Raw genomic sequence first — 20,100 nt, forward strand, 5'->3', positions numbered from 1 at the left:
TGATGAGGTGTCCTTCCTCTCAGGCCAGCCGATTAAGGCAAGCCTCCTGGTCCGTCGTAGCTGCTAGACGTGACAACAACACTACGACGGATAACAGGTTGCCCGACGGGAGGCCGAAGCCTCTAACCAGGCGACAGAAAAACCTGCCGCCCAGCCCGCCGCGCCGCGATTGATACAACCGCCATCCATCGCTGCAAAGCAGCCCGTCGTCCAGTAGGACTAAATCGTCCGCAACCACTGGTCGCCATACCTCGCCGCAAAAGCAGCACTGTTCGAAAACAAACCCAACAATTTCTCTGCAAAGCAGAGAATGCAACGAGGACGTGGTAGCCCTCGAGTTCCTCCACGCTGATTTTGGTCCGCGCCGGCAAGACCACCGGTACCCCCCATATCTGGGAGGCCTCCCCCTATCCGCCACCTGAGGACGCGCCCGATGGGAGACCAGAAACTCCACACGGGAACCTAACCTAACCTAACCTAACCTAACCTAACCTAACCTAACCTAACCTAACCTAACCTAACCTAACCTAACCTAACCTAACCTCGCCAGGACTTCTATCTGGTTTAAAGCGACTGCAAAAATTACATATACATTCAAGGGAATGGATTAACATCTGTGGCAGATAGAGCTTTAGAAGGGCTCATTTCGCTAACAACGGTTAGATTTTCTGACAATCAGCTGACAAGCTTACCACCGGAATTATTTAGCGATACAAAAGAATTAAAAGAAATTTATCTCAACAACAATACAATAACTGTTCTCGCTCCCGCAGCCTTATTAGCTAAAAATTAGCAGATAGCAAGCGACAAATTTCGTATTATGTAAGCTGTTGCGCCGCTGTCGCACAACATCTGCTTCCTGCGACCGATGCACTTGATTTTGTATGGAAAGCAGCGCCACTCACAATCAGGTGGCAACTGGTGGTACTACGTATGTTTGTAAACATTAAACAATACTCGCTCTCATAACTGCGTCACATCTGCGTTAGCAAACAACTATTAAGAAAGTTAAGAAACTTGTGAAGTGGATGGATCCCAGCATGACCACTCCAGGGATTTTTTTTGCGATAACCCTTGTAAGTGGGTCTTGTCACATAAACAACGTAATATATTATTACTGGGTTATGGGAAAGGTATTCAGTAATAAGTTCGTGAATGTGATTTGTCTTAGTTTGTGCTCAGCGGTGAATATTAGTGTTACAATTTTCGTAATTTTGCACAAGTAGGTAAGTCTAACTCTTTGTTTGTGAAGGCGCTAGTTACAATATATGCATTAAACGTTACTTGTTTACTCACAAAATATTGTGAATTTTTCAGTTGAAAAAAATGGAACACCGAGTTTCCAAGTCTCAATTAGAGGACCTCCTTAACCCTTAAATTGTCACCCCTAGATAACTTGTGTGTATAATGTCCAAATTTGGAGGATGTGTTGGAATTAGGATAGAAAAGAGGAAAATGAAAAAAAAAATTAAAAATTTTAATTTTTTCTATTGTTTTCACTATGTCACATAAAACGGACATTGCCAATTATATGTACATGTTCGAACCGTCACATGTAACGGACATTGCACATTATTCCTCCAACCGTGGTACATGAATACAATGCACATTTTCAACTCTGTAATTCAAAATTATTATCAAATTATAATTATGGACGATCTAGTATAAGCTTTTCAAACATCTGTCTTAAAATATTGGTTAAAACTTTAACGATATCGTTAAAAATAATGGATTTTAAAAAACGACCCTACCAAAAATAACAGCATAAGAATATGCTAAGAATTGGAATAGAAAATAGTATTACATAGCCTGAGAACTTATCTAATACACCAAGAAAGTCCTCTTCCCATTCACTAAATTGTACAGATTGAAATGTGTTTGCTTCATCGTATGCAAGGAAGTCGTATACCATGCCTGAAGTACCAAAATAAACAGGAAATTTAAATAGCTTTTTTTGGATTCTTAGGCATATTTATCCATTTGCTGCCATTTTTTTTGTAAGTTGTAAGGTAATATTATTTAAATTTTCAAACATTGGGTGGTATTTCTGGTAAGTAACATGATGCTGTGGCTGAAGAACTACTGAGAAGTAGGGAAGATTCATCTCGCACCGCATGTAATGGCTGTAATTCTGCAGCAATAATATTTTGTTGATGGTAAAAATTCTGACTTTTTGGGTCTTCATTGTTTCTCAAATCAATATGTCGTATAATTCCGGAAGTATGGTGCTGGGGGTAAATAATTGACGCTGTTATCATAGTGAAATCACTCCCGTAGGTCTACATTTCCTTCGAAATCGTCATCTCAACTCAACGCCAGACTCTTCAGCTTCCGCCAGAGGTAGTGAGGGAATTTTTTATTGATTGTCAAGTCATGATCCTGTAAAACATAATAAAAATAGAGAAAAATATATCAAAATGATGACGTTGAAAATGGAGGGCCTTATTGGCAACGTCCGCTACATAGGACATGTGAAGAATACCCTAGTCTATACTCCAAGTTGTCAACGTCCGTTTTATGGGACATCATAAATAAACTAAGATTTTTATTCCAAATATTGTAAAATATGTAAAAGTTATGTCAAAATACTTTACTTACAATCGTATTCTAACTAATAATATAACATTATAAGCAAAATAGCCAAAATACTTACAGTTATTACTTATTACCAATTTTATCAGGAGAGTCAAAAGATCCGTTTTTTGCAAATTTCAAATGGTCAACATTCGCGGCTGTACTTCGCTTCGCTAACAAAACCTGCATGTACGCGAAGGACATAGCTAGTACCTTCCCAATATACCGATTGGCAATGCCTAGATCTACTGTAACAGCGCCAGCATGTGTGTAAATACTATGTCCTTTAAAACGGACGAAATCAATTTAAGGGTTAATTATTTAATGGAGCATCAGGCTCTGGCCAAAGGCATTGGTTTGGGTCCACGATCGAAAGAAACAGTCGATCGCCAGTGGGAAGAACTAGCTTCCAAATTAAACGCCCATGGCAGTGGTGCCTCAAAATCTGGATATCGCTGGAAACGTGTACCTAAGTATATTTGATAAATAATTATTTATTTGCTATTTCTATACAATTTGAATCCTTTTTGCTCGTATTTCTAACACATCACTTGATTTCACACCGCCATGTGTGTATTTTTACACCACAGAAATACTAAATAACTGTCTATACCTACCTACTTGCATTTTTAGTTTTTAGTACATAAATTCCATATTGATGCATAAAATTATAGTTTATAAAAGGTTAAAAAAAGTTTATAAACTATATAATATATATATATATATATATCTTATATATAAAATTCTCGTGTCACAATGTTAGTCTGCATACTCCTCCGAAACGGGTGGACCGATTCTCATGAAATTTTCTGTGCATATCGGGTAAGTCTGAGAATCGGCCAACATCTATTTTTCATATGTACCACGGGCGAAGCCGGGGCGGGCCGCTAGTAACTATATAATATATTATATATTAAGAGCTGTGGGTTTCGAACAAATAAATTTAAATAAGCTTGCATGCATTATGCTTACAGTATTGGGCTGACCTGAAGCATAAGGTAAAGGCAAGGGCATCAGCCCAAAGACGGGCAGCTTCTGGTACTGGTGGTGGGCCGGCTTGTAAAGACGACTTATCAGAAATTGATAAAAAGGTGTTGGCCATTATTGGAGAGGGTGCTGCATATGGAGATACTCAACATAGAGTGCCAGCATTTGTAAGAGAAAAAAAAATAGTCTTTTATCCTTGAAATTAATATATAATGATTATAATCATATTTTTGCATTGCAGCCTATACCAACACCAAGTACCTCCTCGGCCATCTATGAGGATATAGCCTCTGAATGTGTAGAGATAACCATAGGTAAACAGACATTTATTTTAACCAACTTCGGAGTGAAAAAAAATCTGTTACTTAAGTATATAGGTAATTTATCCAAAACCCTTTCAATTTTAGAGTCTTCTCCACCACCACCAGCCAGTGAACAGCTCATAGATATTGGGCAGACCACAACGCCAATATCACCATCAACGAGAGGAAATACTGGTAAAGTTTGTTAGTTGAGCTTAGACTATCTACATTACCTAAATAATATAAGAAAAACATACCTACTTAAACAATCAATTGTTATTATATGTAACTCTTAACAATTTAGGTAAAATTCAGACAGACAGACAGAGTTACTTTCACATTTATAATATTTATTATATTGTATTAAACCTGACAAATGATTCAAATATTTCAAAATTGCAAACATACTGTTGCTTCAAAATATCCTATCTTATTAGTTTCAGATAGAGTGCAGGCACCGGCTTCTGCTGACCCTAACAGGAGGCGGGGTCCTAGATCAAATGCTGGTGACTGGTGAGATATAGTTCTAATAATTGTCACTTTTATTTTTTAATATTTTTGATGTCAGAAGTCAGAACTATCGACTGGGTGAACTAATTTTAATTTTTCTTTTTTTTTTTTACTTGAAAGCTGGTGTTGCTTCCCATGAACTGAAAGTTGAAATACGAATGCTTTAAAATATTTAGTTTTATTTATTTATTTAGTTTTTTCAGATAGTCCAGTGTCACGGCGACTACCCAGGAGCTCTGTTAGGAGCCGAAATATATCTGATCTCAGGACTCGTCAAAGAGTTGACCCGTCTTGGATCGTTGATATGGAAAATAGACGGATCGACGCGGAGCAGAAGCTGGTAGATGCAATAATGATAATTATTGCAGAGGCTAGGAGGGACGAGTTAGATGTATCGCGCAGACAGCTAGCCCTTACAGAGACTCTGGCTCAGGCGCTGCGTGAACTGACGAATTTATTAAAAAATTGTGTAGAAAATAAATAACATTTATTTTATTTAATTGTTTGTGTTATCATTATTTTAATTCCAAATTCATTATTTTTGACATTAACTATTCAAAACCTGTTAATTATTATTCTTATAGATTGTGACATTTTTCTCATTCACATTTTTAAAATTGTTTTATTTGAAAATATTTCATTTTTTTTACTAATATAGTTATTAATATTTGAAATATCTGATATAAAAAAATTGAATTAATTTACACGATACAAGTGAAATATGAAGGTAGAAGGTACATACCTACAGTTTCAGTACACATTGACTCATACATAGACATGTTTATTGCATCACACAATTCACACCACAAAAATAGAAAGGTTCAGTACACAAGATAATCATTATATTTATAATCTAAACATAATCTAAATCTTCTAATAATCTAAAAATTGTAAAACTAAAAATAAGTAACTAAATAATAACGATACATTATAATAACCAGAAAAAATTTAAACAATTATTTGCCTATGCCCAAACAAAACTCTTAAATTTAAAATAATATCATCAGTGAACAGTATTAAATTAACTACTTATTATCATAAACTACTTTTGCTATATTGTATAATATTTTTATCTTTACACAATTATTAGTAAGTACCTACAGATAGTTCAAGTAAAAACTTTTTGAATAAGGTGCTTCCTCACAATCTATAATCTAACATTTCAGGTTCGATTTTGTGATGACAGTTTTTCCTAGCTTACCTATGTAATGCTCGACTTTGTAACGTTACATTACAGGTGGTGAGTTAGTGCCTTTATTTCAGTATATTTATTAACCACACACAAATATTAACAATGATATCATCATTGGTTTCTGCTTTATAAAATATATAAATATTCTTAGGTTTAAATACTAGAAAAAGTTGTCTAAATAAAGGCTATGGTCTCCTCTCCCTCCATAGACGCTGCATAATAAGTGATCGCTGTAAACGACCACGTTCTAATTGTTGTGTTTCATCATCAATGCTGATGGTGTCAGATATTTGGCGAGCAGAATCATGTCTAGTATATTCATCTGATAGCTCTATGACTTCTGTTCCTTGTTGGTTAGCGATGTTGTGTAAAACACAGCATGCATTTATGATTTTTGCCACAGTGTGATGGTCATAATGCAGTACTCTATGTGCCAACAAACATCGCCAACGAGTTTTCAAAACTCCTATGCAACGTTCAACAGTATTCCTAGCACTGCAGTGGACATTTTGTGTAATGCTCTTCTGCAGTCCCAGGAACAGCGTTAACAATAGGAGTCAGAAGCCATGGCCGCAGTGGATATCCAGAGTCGCCTGCAAATGTAAAGCATAGTCAGTGTTTTATAATGTATAAATTACTACAACATTGATACCTATCTAAAAATGAAATAAAATAAATAATAAAATTAAAATATTTAGTAAATAGGTATTTTTTGAACATTAATTCTGTTACACACACACATACTACATTAACAATACAAAAAATAATTACCTAATAACCAAATGCTTTCACCATTATTATGAAGCTGCTGCAAATGATTATTTATTTCCGAATTGCGCCAAATATATGCATCATGAGTAGCTCCGCCAAAAGTAGCATCCACATTTAAAATATTAAGATCACTGTCACATATCTAAAAAAACATTATTTACAAGAAATTAATTCTTTTATTCTCACAGTATTAGAAACATTGTGCAAGTCAGTTTTTTAATAATTGTAATAATAAAAGGTTTGTACAAAATAATTAATATAGGTAATAAATAAATTAAAGCTTAGTTAAGTAAGTACTCACTATTTGAACATTTCTAGAATGGTAGTGTTTTCTATTAAAAAAACGTTCTTCATGCTCTGAAGGCTTCACTAATGCCACATGTGTACCATCAACACAGCCCAGGACACCAGGAATTCCAAATTTATTATAAAATCTGGAATTATAGACAAAATTAATGTTAAGTGAAACTTTCATGGTACATATCAAATAGGTATAGAAATTTACTTGTTAATGATGATATTTCTTTCTTGCTGTGTTTGTGGAAATTTAATACCTATACTTATTCAGTATATTAATATTGTTTAGTGCTGTTGTCACTTCTCTCACAGCATTTGACACACTAGGCTGGCTTAAACCATGCAAAAAGCTCATTCCTACTGGCTTTTGGTATGAACCCGTTGCAAAGAAAGACAGAGCTGTTAAGACCTGAAAAGTGATTATTAGGGGTGCATCCGATACCGATACCGATACCGATATATCGGCGATACTTCGGGTTAGCCGATATATCGGTATCGACGATATTTTAATAACCGATTCAACGATACTTTTTAATTTAACAATTGCAATGTAGTGTAAACGAGCGTGTTGTCTTGTCTATTCCGTTGCAAACGAGGCATGAACTATGCTCGGGGAAACCCCGCGCTTGTGAGTGTGTTGTTGAGTTGTCCCAATATATCGAGAGATGCAGACCCATTCGTGTTCTGGCGCAATGACGTTTTATGCCCAAACTTGAAAAGAATTACGCAGATGTACTTTAGTTTCCAAATGAGTTCTGTTGCATCTGAGAGACTGTTTTCCAGCGCAGGTCTTATTCAAACAGACTTGCGAAATCGCCTTTCTCCGCAAAACTTAAGATTACTTTGTTTTTTAAACAAAAATCTTATCAATGTTAATTTTAATTACTAAAATTTTTAATCGCCTAATTTCATAATAAAAGAAAAATCTGACTTGTGATTTATTTATTATACCTTCATTTTTGAATTCACAGTAAGCGTATCGGTATCGGTATCGGTATCGCCGATATTTTTATAAGAGTATCGGTATCGGTATCGTATCGGCGATAAGGCGTATCGATGCATCCCTAGTGATTATTATAATTTAATAAATGGGCAGACTACAAACATGGTCTTACAATGCTGCTAACAATATTATGAATGTATTCAAGTCAAGAATTTATAACAATTTCTTACCTTACACTCTACAGAAACCTTTGTTTGCCTCTTTGATCTAGCCATTAGTGGAGCTAGTTCAGAACACAACTCTTCAAATGAATCTTGGGAGATTCTGTAGTGTGCCTTGAACTCAACATCTGTCATGCTCAAAGTCCTTGCTTGGTTACGAAGACTTCGCCGTAACTGAGCCACATCATGAGCTTCTTGTCTTCTAACTTCGGCCTCGAGTGCCTCAATTAATAAGAATGCTCGTGCCATTTTATATAAAACTGTCTAAGAAGGTATGATTAATATTCCCGAAAGTAAATATAATATGTAATTATTAGTAAAAATATATTCGAAAACTTGTCGAACACCTTTTCTAGACCGATGAAAATATTTTGCACACTTACCGTAATATATTTTAACAAGTTTTTTTTAAGTATTCGATGATCTTAGATAAGAATCAATCTTCTAAACTATAATTTTTATTTTATTTTGAGATTTTTATATACTATATTGTTCCTATTACAACCAGCAACAAGTCAACAACAAGTATTAGAGCTGTCGCATATTTGACAAATCAATTGCTTGGTAGTTGCTGTCGTGTGGCTGTCGCAAGTCATAGATAATACCGTTTGCAAAGCAACCTTTGAGTTTACATTAGCGACAACTGCATTTTTAGTTTTCCAGTTGCTCGACAGAGGCAGCACTGTTGACGGCAGATTATCTGCTTGTCGTCTGCTTTTACGTAATATGAAATAGACGATTGACAACAACTATTGCGCAATTTTTGGTTGTTGCTGATCGTCTGCAAGATCCGTAATAAGGCAGCCGGATTATTTAGCGATCTATTCCAACTTCTTGTCTTGGATTTATCTCACATCGAATTAACATCTGATTGGATAAATACATCTACTTTTTCCGGATTAAAAAAATTAGTTTTTTTAGACTTTTCACACAATAGAGTTTCAAAGATGGAAATCGCTTTGTTTAGAGATTTACACAATTTACAAATATTGAAGATGCAAGATAACTTCATTGAACATATTCCAGAAAATGTATTCAGTTCGCTCGGCAATTTACATACGTTAATATTATCAAATAACCGATTAACAAACATTGAAAGTTATTCATTCACCGGACTGTCCGCATTATCCGTCTTGTCGATAGACAGTAACCGAATAACAAAGATACACCCGCATGCCTTACGCAACTGCACGTCTCTACAAGATTTGCATATAAATGGAAATAGACTAGATGAAGTTCCCATCGCTTTGAAAGAAATCCCACAACTTAAAACTTTAGACTTGGGAGAGAATTTAATAGTGAGCATTGAAAATGCATCTTTTATGACTATGCAACAGATGTACGGTTTGCGTTTAACCGAAAATAATATCGGGAATATCAGCAAGGGAGTGTTTGACAAAATGACTTCACTGAAAATTCTCAACTTATCTAGAAATAAAATCCACAAAATTGAAGCTGGCTCGTTAGACGGAAACGTGAATCTACAAGCAATCCTACTAGATGGGAATTACTTGACCGACATCGGCGGTCTTTTCGCAAAGTTACCTAATTTGGTATGGTTGAACATTTCCGATAATCGCCTAGAATGGTTCGACTACGCTATGATTCCGACTGGATTGCAGTGGTTGTATATTCACGCGTTAGCGTGTTCCAAGTTCAGCTCTCATTCGAGATTGAATCACAACTGTCGCTGAGCACTTTTGACGCGAGTTCTAAAAGGCTAACGGAAATAACAGGAAGTGCGATACCGAACTCCGTCGAAATGCTATATTTAAATGATAATTTAATATCCAAAGTTCAATCGTATACTTTCTTCAAAAAACCTAATTTAACGAGAGTGGATTTATACGGCAATAAAATAACTAGTTTAGACCCGAATTCCTTACGAATATCCGCAGTGCCTCAAGATAAATCGGTGCCTGAGTTCTTCATAGGCGGAAATCCATTAGAATGTGATTGTACGATGGAATGGCTACAAAAAATAAACACTGGGAACAGAGCGCGAACACAACCCAAACTAATGGACTTGGATAGCATTTATTGTAAATTGTTGTACAACCGCGGTAACTCATACGTGCCGCTCGTGGAAGCCGCGTCTCATCAGTTTTTATGTAAATACGAGTTCCATTGTTGCGCCCTGTGTCACTGCTGCGATTTTGATGCCTGTGATTGTGAAATGACCTTCCCGAATAACTGCACTTGTTATCACGACCAATCGTGGTCCGCGAACGTAGTGGAATGCTCGAGCGCGGGATATGTGAACACTTTACCCGACCGAATACCGATGGAGGCCACACAACTGTATCTCGACGGTAATGACATAAAAATGCTTCCAAGCCATGCATTTATCGGCAGAAAAAGACTAAAGGTATTATATCTAAACTCGTCTAACATTGAAACTATTCATAATCGCACTTTCAACGGATTGAAGGAACTGGAAATATTACATCTCGACTACAACAGTTTATCTACAATTGAAGGTCAGGAATTTGATGGATTAGATAACTTGCGCGAGCTATACATAAATAATAATAAAATAAAAAGTATTGGAAAAGAGATGTTCAATCACATGGCGCGTTTGAAAGTTTTACATCTCGATCACAACAGATTGATTACATTGACAGTGTGGCAAATAAATCCTTCCATAACATCGTTAACTCTTTCATACAATCCGTGGTCTTGTGACTGTGAATATACAGAGATGTTTCGCGAGTGGACAAAACGAGTGTCTTCTATAACTGACTTATCAAGTATTAAATGTATATACTCCCGCAACGATACGAATGTGACAGTGTACAATGACAGTATGTTCAGTGATCCCAACTCAGGTTTTAATATAATTGAAGAAAACGGAACAATTTGCACGGGACTTCCAAGTATAAATAATAGCATCAACGGAAACTTAACCGCTACAAAAACTATAATCACAACCGAAGATGTTCAAGATTACATTCCATTATTGGTGTCGACGCTCGGAGCATTTTTACTCGTATTATTTGTCGTCATGATAGTGTTTATATTCAGACAAGAAATGGAGAACTTTATCGTCAACAGAAACAGTATCGTGCTAGAGAACGCTATGCTTAAGAATATTTCTGGCACGTGCAAGAGAATCTCACTGATGAATATCGGCAGCGAGTTGTTAATATTATACGGATCGTAGCACATGTAGAATATTCTCATTAAACAAACGAACACTAATATCAAATGTAAAATGATAAAGTAGTACTGAGTGAAGAGATGAGTGAACTTATTGTAGCAGATGATTTTGAATATTGAGTACACGGCTAATATAGTGAACATGACGGTAGCTAGATATATGTGCACGTTCCACGCGAACGGCCACGTGACGCCGGCCCTTTGCACGGGCCCGTTGTTTTTCGTATCTTGTTTGAGAATCTTTTTATCTGAGTTTACATTGGCTAAGTTATGATATCGCTCCGTGGACATTTCAGGGTCTTTTAGCTCGAAACCTATCGTGGTAGCTGGGGTGTAATCTTTTCTACTGTCGTTTTTATCTTTAGTCGCGTATTGGAGATTTCGCCGCGTGTTGGTTTCGCCGTTTTGGTCTATAATTAGCGGTCTATCTAGGTTGTTCATTTCTGGGTCTAGGACGGCGAGAACGCCCTCTGTGGAGACATCTTTGTTGTCGCTGATGGTGACTCCTGCATCTTTTGTTACGAAGACATCGTTTTTGGATGTTTTCTCTTGGTTGTGTTGAGGTTTAGCTGTGACGGTTCGTAGGAGGACATCAGGAATGTCTTCTTTTCTGCCGTTGGAGCCGGACAGGATCCCGGATATCGTGGGGATGTTGAGGGAATTGGGAACGAAGTCGGTGAAGTTTGCTTGATCCGTGCCATGCTTGTCACCGTCTAGTTCATCAGGCTGAAATTAATTAAAAAAAATAAAATTTAGCACACATCAAACATAAATAAATAAATACATATAAATTCAATATTTTTAAATGCTTAAGTCGATAGTTAATGAAAATTGTATCCTATTTTTAATATTTTGTGTAAAACTAAACATGTAATGCTTTGGGGTAAAACCTGTTAATTACTTGTTATTAAATAAATAAATAAACAGTATAGGTAGATGCTTTTTCAAGAGTTTTAAAAAATAAATCCTATTTTCTATAACAACAAATAAGTAGAAGTTTCTAAACTTTATGAAATGAAAAATTTATCAAAGCATTTAATAAAGTTATCAAAGTTTTTCTAACAAAGCTTGTCTATATATAAATAAGTTTAGAATAAATTGAAAAAATATTTTAAGCAAATTTTCTTCAAATTCTCTATCGATATAATATTGTTTAACTAAACATTTAACAACCAACCTTAACAAGTAGAAAGAAAGAAATACACTATTAAACTCAAAGAGCGTTAACAAAAAAAATATTTTCGTAATAAATTTTAGCCTTTACAGAATAACCTACCTTATGGCTAGGAGTATTAAGGGCCTTTTTCTTGTGCGGCTCGAGGCCGGCGGGCGGCAGCGGCGGAACGACCGGCGCGGGGGGAGGGGCTGGCACTTGCGGGGACGATATCTCCTGGAATAGCAATTGGAATATTTTTAACAGATTTTAAACACGATTTCTTCATTCGATACCACAGAGAGCGTGGTCACGTGGTCAATAACAACAATTAACAATAACAAGAATTATTTGTAATAGTCATCCTTATCGTTTATCAGCGATTTCTTCCAGGCAACCCAGATATACCTAAATGGTAAATACATCATATTTTCATACTCAATTATCTGACCATGGAACTCATTACTATACCACAGTATTACAATAATAATATTGTAATACTGTGACTAAGGTAAAGGCTCCACGGCGCGGCGGTAGTCAAAATCGCTTCCTATTACGGTGGTATTTCTATTTTCGTGTTTTATTCTTGTTTTATTAATTTTAAGTACACCAAAACGTAAACTATTTATTCCAAATTTATCACTTCATGACTTAACTAACGTTTGCAAGAATAGCACATAGAAAACACAACAAAATCAATCAATCTGTGTAACGGCATCGACGTGAGAGGTGTTTCCATATACAAACGCGAAACAACAAAAGTAAGTACACTAATATTTATTAACTAAGTTTTTCGTATTAATAAGCTGTTCAAGTTTGTATATGAATTGTTTATAGCATTTTCGTACTATTACACTCACTATTTAAATAACTTGTTTCATATTTGTAAGTCATTTTTTACCCAAAAAATAAGAAATAAAATACCGCCGTAATACGATACGAATTTTATAGATTAATCCTAATACGGTGGTATAACTCCGAAATAGGAAAAATACTGGGCATGTTTAATTGTTTATAACTTTCAATTTATTTACTTATTGAATTAGTTCCAAGATTAGTTGAAATAATTATTAATCGGATAAATTAGAAACCATATTCTGCGGTATGTGTTCTTAATTAGAAATCCAGATAAATATGAAAACGGTTGAGTACAAAATGTTTGTTTCTTTGAAGCGGTAAAAATAGGAAGGTGTATTTTAATTTATCACAAATCATTTATTTTGTATAACTGTTGATCTGAGTTTTACACATCTGAGCCAAAAAACTGTTATCGTTTGATTAAGCATTTACATTCTCTTGTTTATCGAATTTTTGATGGGTCAGAATTAAGCGCAATACACACTGAGCCCGCCGGGCCGCCGACAAAGCCCGGCGACACAACCCGGCGGCCTGTATGAAAAGAATCATGTCGGCAACATGCGCCCGCGCGTGTTACCCGCCGTCATGTTGGCGGCTTGGGTACGCCTGCGCTCAGTTGCCGGCAATGACTGACTGCCAAATAAATTTCTCATCTCAAGCCGCCGACATGCCGCCGACCAAATTTTCCGGCTTGTAATAAGTGAAGCCGCCAACTAGACCGCCGACAAAAAGTTGCCGACATATGTCGGCGGCCCGGCGGGCTCAATGTGTATTGCGCTTTAGGATTATTAAAAACACGAGTAGTTTTCCTATTACGGTGGTAGTTATTTCCAGGTAACTCTGTATTAGGTTATAATATGATCTCCTATTACGGCCCTATTCATAAATCATAAAATTACCAGATTTAGGGTTGCGTAAATAAATAAGAAGTTTTGTGTCTTTTTTTGTGGATTCTTATTTGATATGCGTGTTTTTTTTTTTGTTGATTAAACCAAAAGCATAAGTGAAACACATTAAAAGTGAATCAACGTAATCAAACCAATGGTCAATGAATGAAAAACTTACAATTTACTTTACTAACACATTCATATTATTTAATAAATATTATTTGTACGGAACTTCAATGAATATAATTTCTGACCCTCCGTATTAGGAGCCGTCTACCGCAGTAATAGGCTCTGACCAAAATCATACCTCCGTATTAGGGAAAATCGACCTGACTATTTAAATATTTTTTTTCAATAAGAAATATCATGAAAATAAACATAGATTCAACAGCAATACAAAATTTAAGTTCCAATTTTAACGATAAAGTTGTTTGGCACCTTAAGAAAGACTTACAAATGCTTATTTTTGTTAGTTACTTTCAAATGTTGTGAAATACCTCCGTATTAGGTGCTTTTACCTTATACTGCCTACTTGACGAAATTTTAATGCAGATTGTACATACTATACTTAGCACAAGGAAATGGACTAAATGTAGAACGGTGGTAAATCGGAAATAAAAAAAAAACATCATGAAAATTCAAAAATGCTTCTAGGTATATCTAACTGAATGAATAAATGGTATTGAATTGGCATAGATTATATTAAGATCCCTAATTGAATAAATATTAATCTTTGACATTGTTTACATAGATTATCCTCTAACTTACCTGTCCAGGTGGTCGTATAGGTATCCTTTCGTGGCCGGGCCCGAGGGAGGGCGGAGGGATGGGCCGCCGGTTGAGGTAGCTGTTCCCATCTGTGTTTGTGCCTGGAATTTTCCAAATTATCATTAGAGTGCGTGATCATCAGTTCATATTAATTGTTGCCATGGAAAGGACATAGGCATATATGTTTTTATATAGACTGTTAAATGAAAATTTATGTAAAAAAAGAGCGTGTGCCAAGCACACGTCTCAGAAGTGAAACTTCTTTAGCAAGATTCAAAGATGCTAAAATCGTCGCCTCAGTCTATGCCGTGACGGTATTGCCATGACGCGATCTTTTTTTTAGTATTAATTTCGATGATAATGCTCGAGATTCGCATATTTAAAAAAATATTTTAAAAACACTGCTATTATTTCAATACATTTTAAATTATTGTATTCACAATACCACAAAAATATTCATGAAAATGCATCTGTATTCTATAATTAATTTAATTATTAAAACTGATAAGCATACCCAACGTCCATACAAACAAACAGTGGGAGGACACGAGCATAAAGCAAAATAATAAAATCAACACCAATTAGTCCTATAAAAACCGTTTCAAGACCACTCGCGAGTTTGTCGATAATTTTCACGAACAAAAAAACACTAGCACATATCATAACTTGAACAAACATTCAGTAAATTAAACTTTAACATTCCAATTATTTCTAGTGACCCTCGTTATATTCGAAAAACAAACCAGTAGAGGTAAAACAATATAATTTATTGTTTAAATACTAGAAATTGTTGGAAGTGGAAAGCAATTTAATCTCTCCGCGGTAAAAAGTAATGTGAATTGAAACATTTTTATTACAGAAATAGAAACAATCAGATGGAAGTCGTTGTGAATCGTGATTGTATTTAAGTCAAATGGTTGTTTTTTTTTTTTTTTTTTTTACTTTAGTGTCAGCTAATTATCATTTATAAATTCACCTCTAAACATTCGTTAGTGGTCTAATCCAGACATTATGTAATGATAATATTATTTTTGTATTGCTAGCTTTATAATCTTTACATTAAGCGGGAGGGCAGCTGGTGAGCCGCGTGGGACGGGTGCGGCGGCAGCACGGGGTGCGCCCCGGGCACCGGCGGCGGTGGCAACGCACCCAGGTGGTTCCTGGGATGATGGTGTCGGTGCATCGCCATCGCGCTCGCCCCAGGACTCGGCATGCCTCTACACCGCTGCTTGTTACTCACATCAGGCAACGCAAACCTCAACTTTTCCCAAAACATCTTATCGCCCCACTGTATATGCGTATTCGTCTTCAGATACAGTCTTATATCGGGATCGAGATCCTTTTGTGGTACTTCACCTAATAATATCACTATCAACCTCCGTCTTCTATCTCTCAACACTTGATGGTGCGCAGATTTAAACTCGAATCGACACCATTCAGACTTTATAAAGTTCTCACTTAGTACCATGATTGTACGACGCGACGACTCAACGGCCTCAAAGTATGTTATCGGCTACATAGCCGCCGACGGGAAAGTCGCGGTAATGCAGATACAGTTTGTAGGCGGGGTCGCCTCGCTCCAACACAGGCGCAAGCTTCTCTGTGACCCAGGCTTCGTCTTTAGAACTGTAGCTCACGAACGCATCGTATAACTTCTCTCTATCGTCACGGTCTACCTCACTCGCCTTGTAGAATAATCTCATTCCGAATTTGGAGTGAAACCACACCCTCATTTCTTGTCTGAATATAAACACTATCATGACGACAAATAATACGAGTAAAAATGCTCCGAGCGTCGACACCAATAATGGAATGTAATCTTGAACATCTTCGGTTGTGATTATAGTTTTTGTAGCGGTTAAGTTTCCGTTGATGCTATTATTTATACTTGGAAGTCCCGTGCAAATTGTTCCGTTTTCTTCAATTATATTAAAACCTGAGTTGGGATCACTGAACATACTGTCATTGTACACTGTCACATTCGTATCGTTGCGGGAGTATATACATTTAATACTTGATAAGTCAGTTATAGAAGACACTCGTTTTGTCCACTCGCGAAACATCTCTGTATATTCACAGTCACAAGACCACGGATTGTATGAAAGAGTTAACGATGTTATGGAAGGATTTATTTGCCACACTGTCAATGTAATCAATCTGTTGTGATCGAGATGTAAAACTTTCAAACGCGCCATGTGATTGAACATCTCTTTTCCAATACTTTTTATTTTATTATTATTTATGTATAGCTCGCGCAAGTTATCTAATCCATCAAATTCCTGACCTTCAATTGTAGATAAACTGTTGTAGTCGAGATGTAATATTTCCAGTTCCTTCAATCCGTTGAAAGTGCGATTATGAATAGTTTCAATGTTAGACGAGTTTAGATATACCTAATACCTTTAGTCTTTTTCTGCCGATAAATGCATGGCTTGGAAGCATTTTTATGTCATTACCGTCGAGATAGGTACAGTTGTGTGGCCTCCATCGGTATTCGGTCGGGTAAAGTGTTCACATATCCCGCGCTCGAGCATTCCACTACGTTCGCGGACCACGATTGGTCGTGATAACAAGTGCAGTTATTCGGGAAGGTCATTTCACAATCACAGGCATCAAAATCGCAGCAGTGACACAGGGCGCAACAATGGAACTCGTATTTACATAAAAACTGATGAGACGCGGCTTCCACGAGCGGCACGTATGAGTTACCGCGGTTGTACAACAATTTACAATAAATGCTATCCAAGTCCATTAGTTTGGGTTGTGTTCGCGCTCTGTTCCCAGTGTTTATTTTTTGTAGCCATTCCATCGTACAATCACATTCTAATGGATTTCCGCCTATGAAGAACTCAGGCACCGATTTATCTTGAGGCACTGCGGATATTCGTAAGGAATTCGGGTCTAAACTAGTTATTTTATTGCCGTATAAATCCACTCTCGTTAAATTAGGTTTTTTGAAGAAAGTATACGATTGAACTTTGGATATTAAATTATCATTTAAATATAGCATTTCGACGGAGTTCGGTATCGCACTTCCTGTTATTTCCGTTAGCCTGTTAGAACTCGCGTCAAAAGTGCTCAGCGACAGTTGTGATTCAATCTCGAATGAGAGCTGAACTTGGAACACGCTAACGCGTGAATATACAACCACTGCAATCCAGTCGGAATCATAGCGTAGTCGAACCATTCTAGGCGATTATCGGAAATGTTCAACCATACCAAATTAGGTAACTTTGCGAAAAGACCGCCGATGTCGGTCAAGTAATTCCCATCTAGTAGGATTGCTTGTAGATACACGTTTCCGTCTAACGAGCCAGCTTCAATTTTGTGGATTTTATTTCTAGATAAGTTGAGAATTTTCAGTGAAGTCATTTTGTCAAACACTCCCTTGCTGATATTCCCGATATTATTTTCGGTTAAACGCAAACCGTACATCTGTTGCATAGTCATAAAAGATGCATTTTCAATGCTCACTATTAAATTCTCTCCCAAGTCTAAAGTTTTAAGTTGTGGGATTTCTTTCAAAGCGATGGGAACTTCATCTAGTCTATTTCCATTTATATGCAAATCTTGTAGAGACGTGCAGTTGCGTAAGGCATGCGGGTGTATCTTTGTTATTCGGTTACTGTCTATCGACAAGACGGATAATGCGGACAGTCCGGTGAATGAATAACTTTCAATGTTTGTTAATCGGTTATTTGATAATATTAACGTATGTAAATTGCCGAGCGAACTGAATACATTTTCTGGAATATGTTCAATGAAGTTATCTTGCATCTTCAATATTTGTAAATTGTGTAAATCTCTAAACAAAGCGATTTCCATCTTTGAAACTCTATTGTGTGAAAAGTCTAAAAAAAACTAATCTTTTTAATCCGGAAAAAGTAGATGTATTTATCCAATCAGATGTTAATTCGTTGTGAGATAAATCCAAGACAAGAAGTTGGAATAGATCGCTAAATAATCCGGGAGCGAGAACAGTTATTGTATTGTTGTTGAGATAAATTTCTTTTAATTCTTTTGTATCGCTAAATAATTCCGGTGGTAAGCTTGTCAGCTGATTGTCAGAAAATCTAACCGTTGTTAGCGAAATGAGCCCTTCTAAAGCTCTATCTGCCACAGATGTTAATCCATTCCCTTGAATGTATATGTAATTTTTGCAGTCGCTTTAAACCAGATAGAAGTCCTGGCGGAAGCATATCTATTAAATTTCTTGATAAATCAAGTACTATCACCACATTTTTCATTAGGGTGACGATGCGCCGTCGAAAACTGAAAATGACTGACATCTCTCATTCTGTTGCCAGTCATGTTTAAGTACTCTAGATTCCTCAGCGTACATAAAGCACCATCGGGAAACGTCAACATGTTATTTTCACTGAGATCCAATCGTTCTAAACTTTGTACATCCCTTGAAAACGCAGTAGGTGTAACTTCAAGTGACATAGTAGACCAATCTGTGTTGTGCGTTCGTATTGTTAAATTTCTTAGTTCTCGAAGACCCGTAAAAGCGCCGTCGGATAGATTTCCGATTTTACAATACTCGATCGTTAGTTCTCTTAACTCTACCAACTGACGAAAGCTGCCGGGAGATAGAGAGCTTTGAAAGAATAGTGCGTCGCTACATTCTAATCGCAGGCGTACTGTGAGGTGAGGTTGAATAGCACTAAAATTAGTATTTTCCAATTCGCTATTGATAGTCCTAAGTCTGCACTGTAAAGCCACTCCGGCATCTTCATCGTCGGTGGTCCACCGACACTCGTCAGGAGCCTGATAACGAGCTCCTGTTGTCGACAACGAAGCACTCCAGGCTGGTACAACAGCGCTCAGCGCCAAAAGAGCGCTCGTGAACCACATTATACACATTGTTTTGGTATCAAAAACTTCACTTTAACTCGAACATACTTTCATTTATTATTCGCCGCACTATAACTGCACATAATTATATAATTCTATCGACAAGTTCATATCGTTTGTACTTGCAACTGAACTACTTCTCAACCGAAACCAGTCACTCTTGTTCCGCGCGAACACTAATTGGACAAGATCGTAAGTATGTTGCGGTGCGAGACACGTCACGCGTGCGTCCGCGCCGAGGACTGGGGTGGGACTGACTTAAAGTTTAAACTCGAAGTGTCAATGTGATTGTGATTCGAAACCAATCCGATGCCTGCTGGTTTGTGGGCGTGGTCATGGGGTGTTTTCTATCCTCGTTTGACATGTGCTTTTGAGTATGTGTGTCTCTGTCTGTGTAGGGCTGGTTAAAATGTAAATAAATGGATGATATCATTTGCCTGTGAACTTCGCGTCTCGTTTATTTTGTTAATTGTTCGGAGATTTATTAATTAACGCTTTGGTGATTTGTCGTAGGTATTTGATTTTTTTAGGATAAGTAGGAACGATATAATTAATGTGAAAATAAACCATTTTCATGTTAATATTATTATTGATATTTGATAGGTATTTTAGGATTTCTTA

At 36.6% G+C, this 20,100-nt stretch overlaps 3 protein-coding genes and 1 pseudogene across 5 annotated transcripts; 1 reads left to right on the plus strand and 3 right to left on the minus strand.

Moving 5' to 3' along the window:
* The first annotated feature begins 818 nt into the window (after positions 1-818).
* LOC149477117 (uncharacterized) lies at positions 819-4,871 on the plus strand. Of its 2 annotated transcripts, none has more exons than XM_089710537.1 (8): positions 819-1,226; positions 1,318-1,366; positions 2,888-3,039; positions 3,549-3,728; positions 3,803-3,875; positions 3,969-4,067; positions 4,301-4,369; positions 4,577-4,871. In XM_089710537.1, the coding sequence occupies exons 2-8, from the start codon at positions 1,327-1,329 to the stop codon at positions 4,855-4,857; spliced, it is 894 nt and encodes a 297-aa protein (XP_089566663.1). In that variant the 5' UTR covers positions 819-1,226; positions 1,318-1,326; the 3' UTR covers positions 4,858-4,871. The 2 variants fall into 2 exon arrangements, with proteins under 2 accessions (XP_089566663.1, XP_089566664.1); XM_089710538.1 differs by having other exon boundaries at positions 3,969-4,058.
* A 262-nt stretch (positions 4,872-5,133) lies between these two features.
* On the minus strand, positions 5,134-8,221 carry LOC149477118 (uncharacterized). The gene is made up of 5 exons (XM_089710539.1): positions 7,807-8,221; positions 6,842-7,042; positions 6,638-6,770; positions 6,337-6,478; positions 5,134-6,158 (listed from the first exon to the last, which is right to left on the minus strand). The coding sequence occupies exons 1-2, from the start codon at positions 8,044-8,046 to the stop codon at positions 6,884-6,886; spliced, it is 399 nt and encodes a 132-aa protein (XP_089566665.1). The 5' UTR covers positions 8,047-8,221; the 3' UTR covers positions 5,134-6,158; positions 6,337-6,478; positions 6,638-6,770; positions 6,842-6,883.
* A 2,460-nt stretch (positions 8,222-10,681) lies between these two features.
* On the minus strand, positions 10,682-12,121 carry LOC149477119 (uncharacterized). The gene is made up of 2 exons (XM_089711032.1): positions 12,115-12,121; positions 10,682-11,669 (listed from the first exon to the last, which is right to left on the minus strand). The coding sequence occupies exons 1-2, from the start codon at positions 12,119-12,121 to the stop codon at positions 10,744-10,746; spliced, it is 933 nt and encodes a 310-aa protein (XP_089567158.1). The 3' UTR covers positions 10,682-10,743.
* On the minus strand, positions 11,543-19,726 carry LOC149477120 (toll-like receptor Tollo; annotated as a pseudogene). The gene is made up of 4 exons (XR_016317601.1): positions 15,681-19,726; positions 14,623-14,723; positions 12,233-12,346; positions 11,543-11,682 (listed from the first exon to the last, which is right to left on the minus strand). The product of XR_016317601.1 is annotated as a toll-like receptor Tollo (transcript).
* Positions 19,727-20,100: the final 374 nt, after the last annotated feature.

Source organism: Colias philodice, chromosome 25, assembly GCF_061535455.1.
Source record: "Colias philodice isolate Cphi_HAF_F1 chromosome 25, ilColPhil1 Martin Lab GWU primary, whole genome shotgun sequence".
Lineage (NCBI taxonomy): Eukaryota > Metazoa > Arthropoda > Insecta > Lepidoptera > Pieridae > Colias > Colias philodice.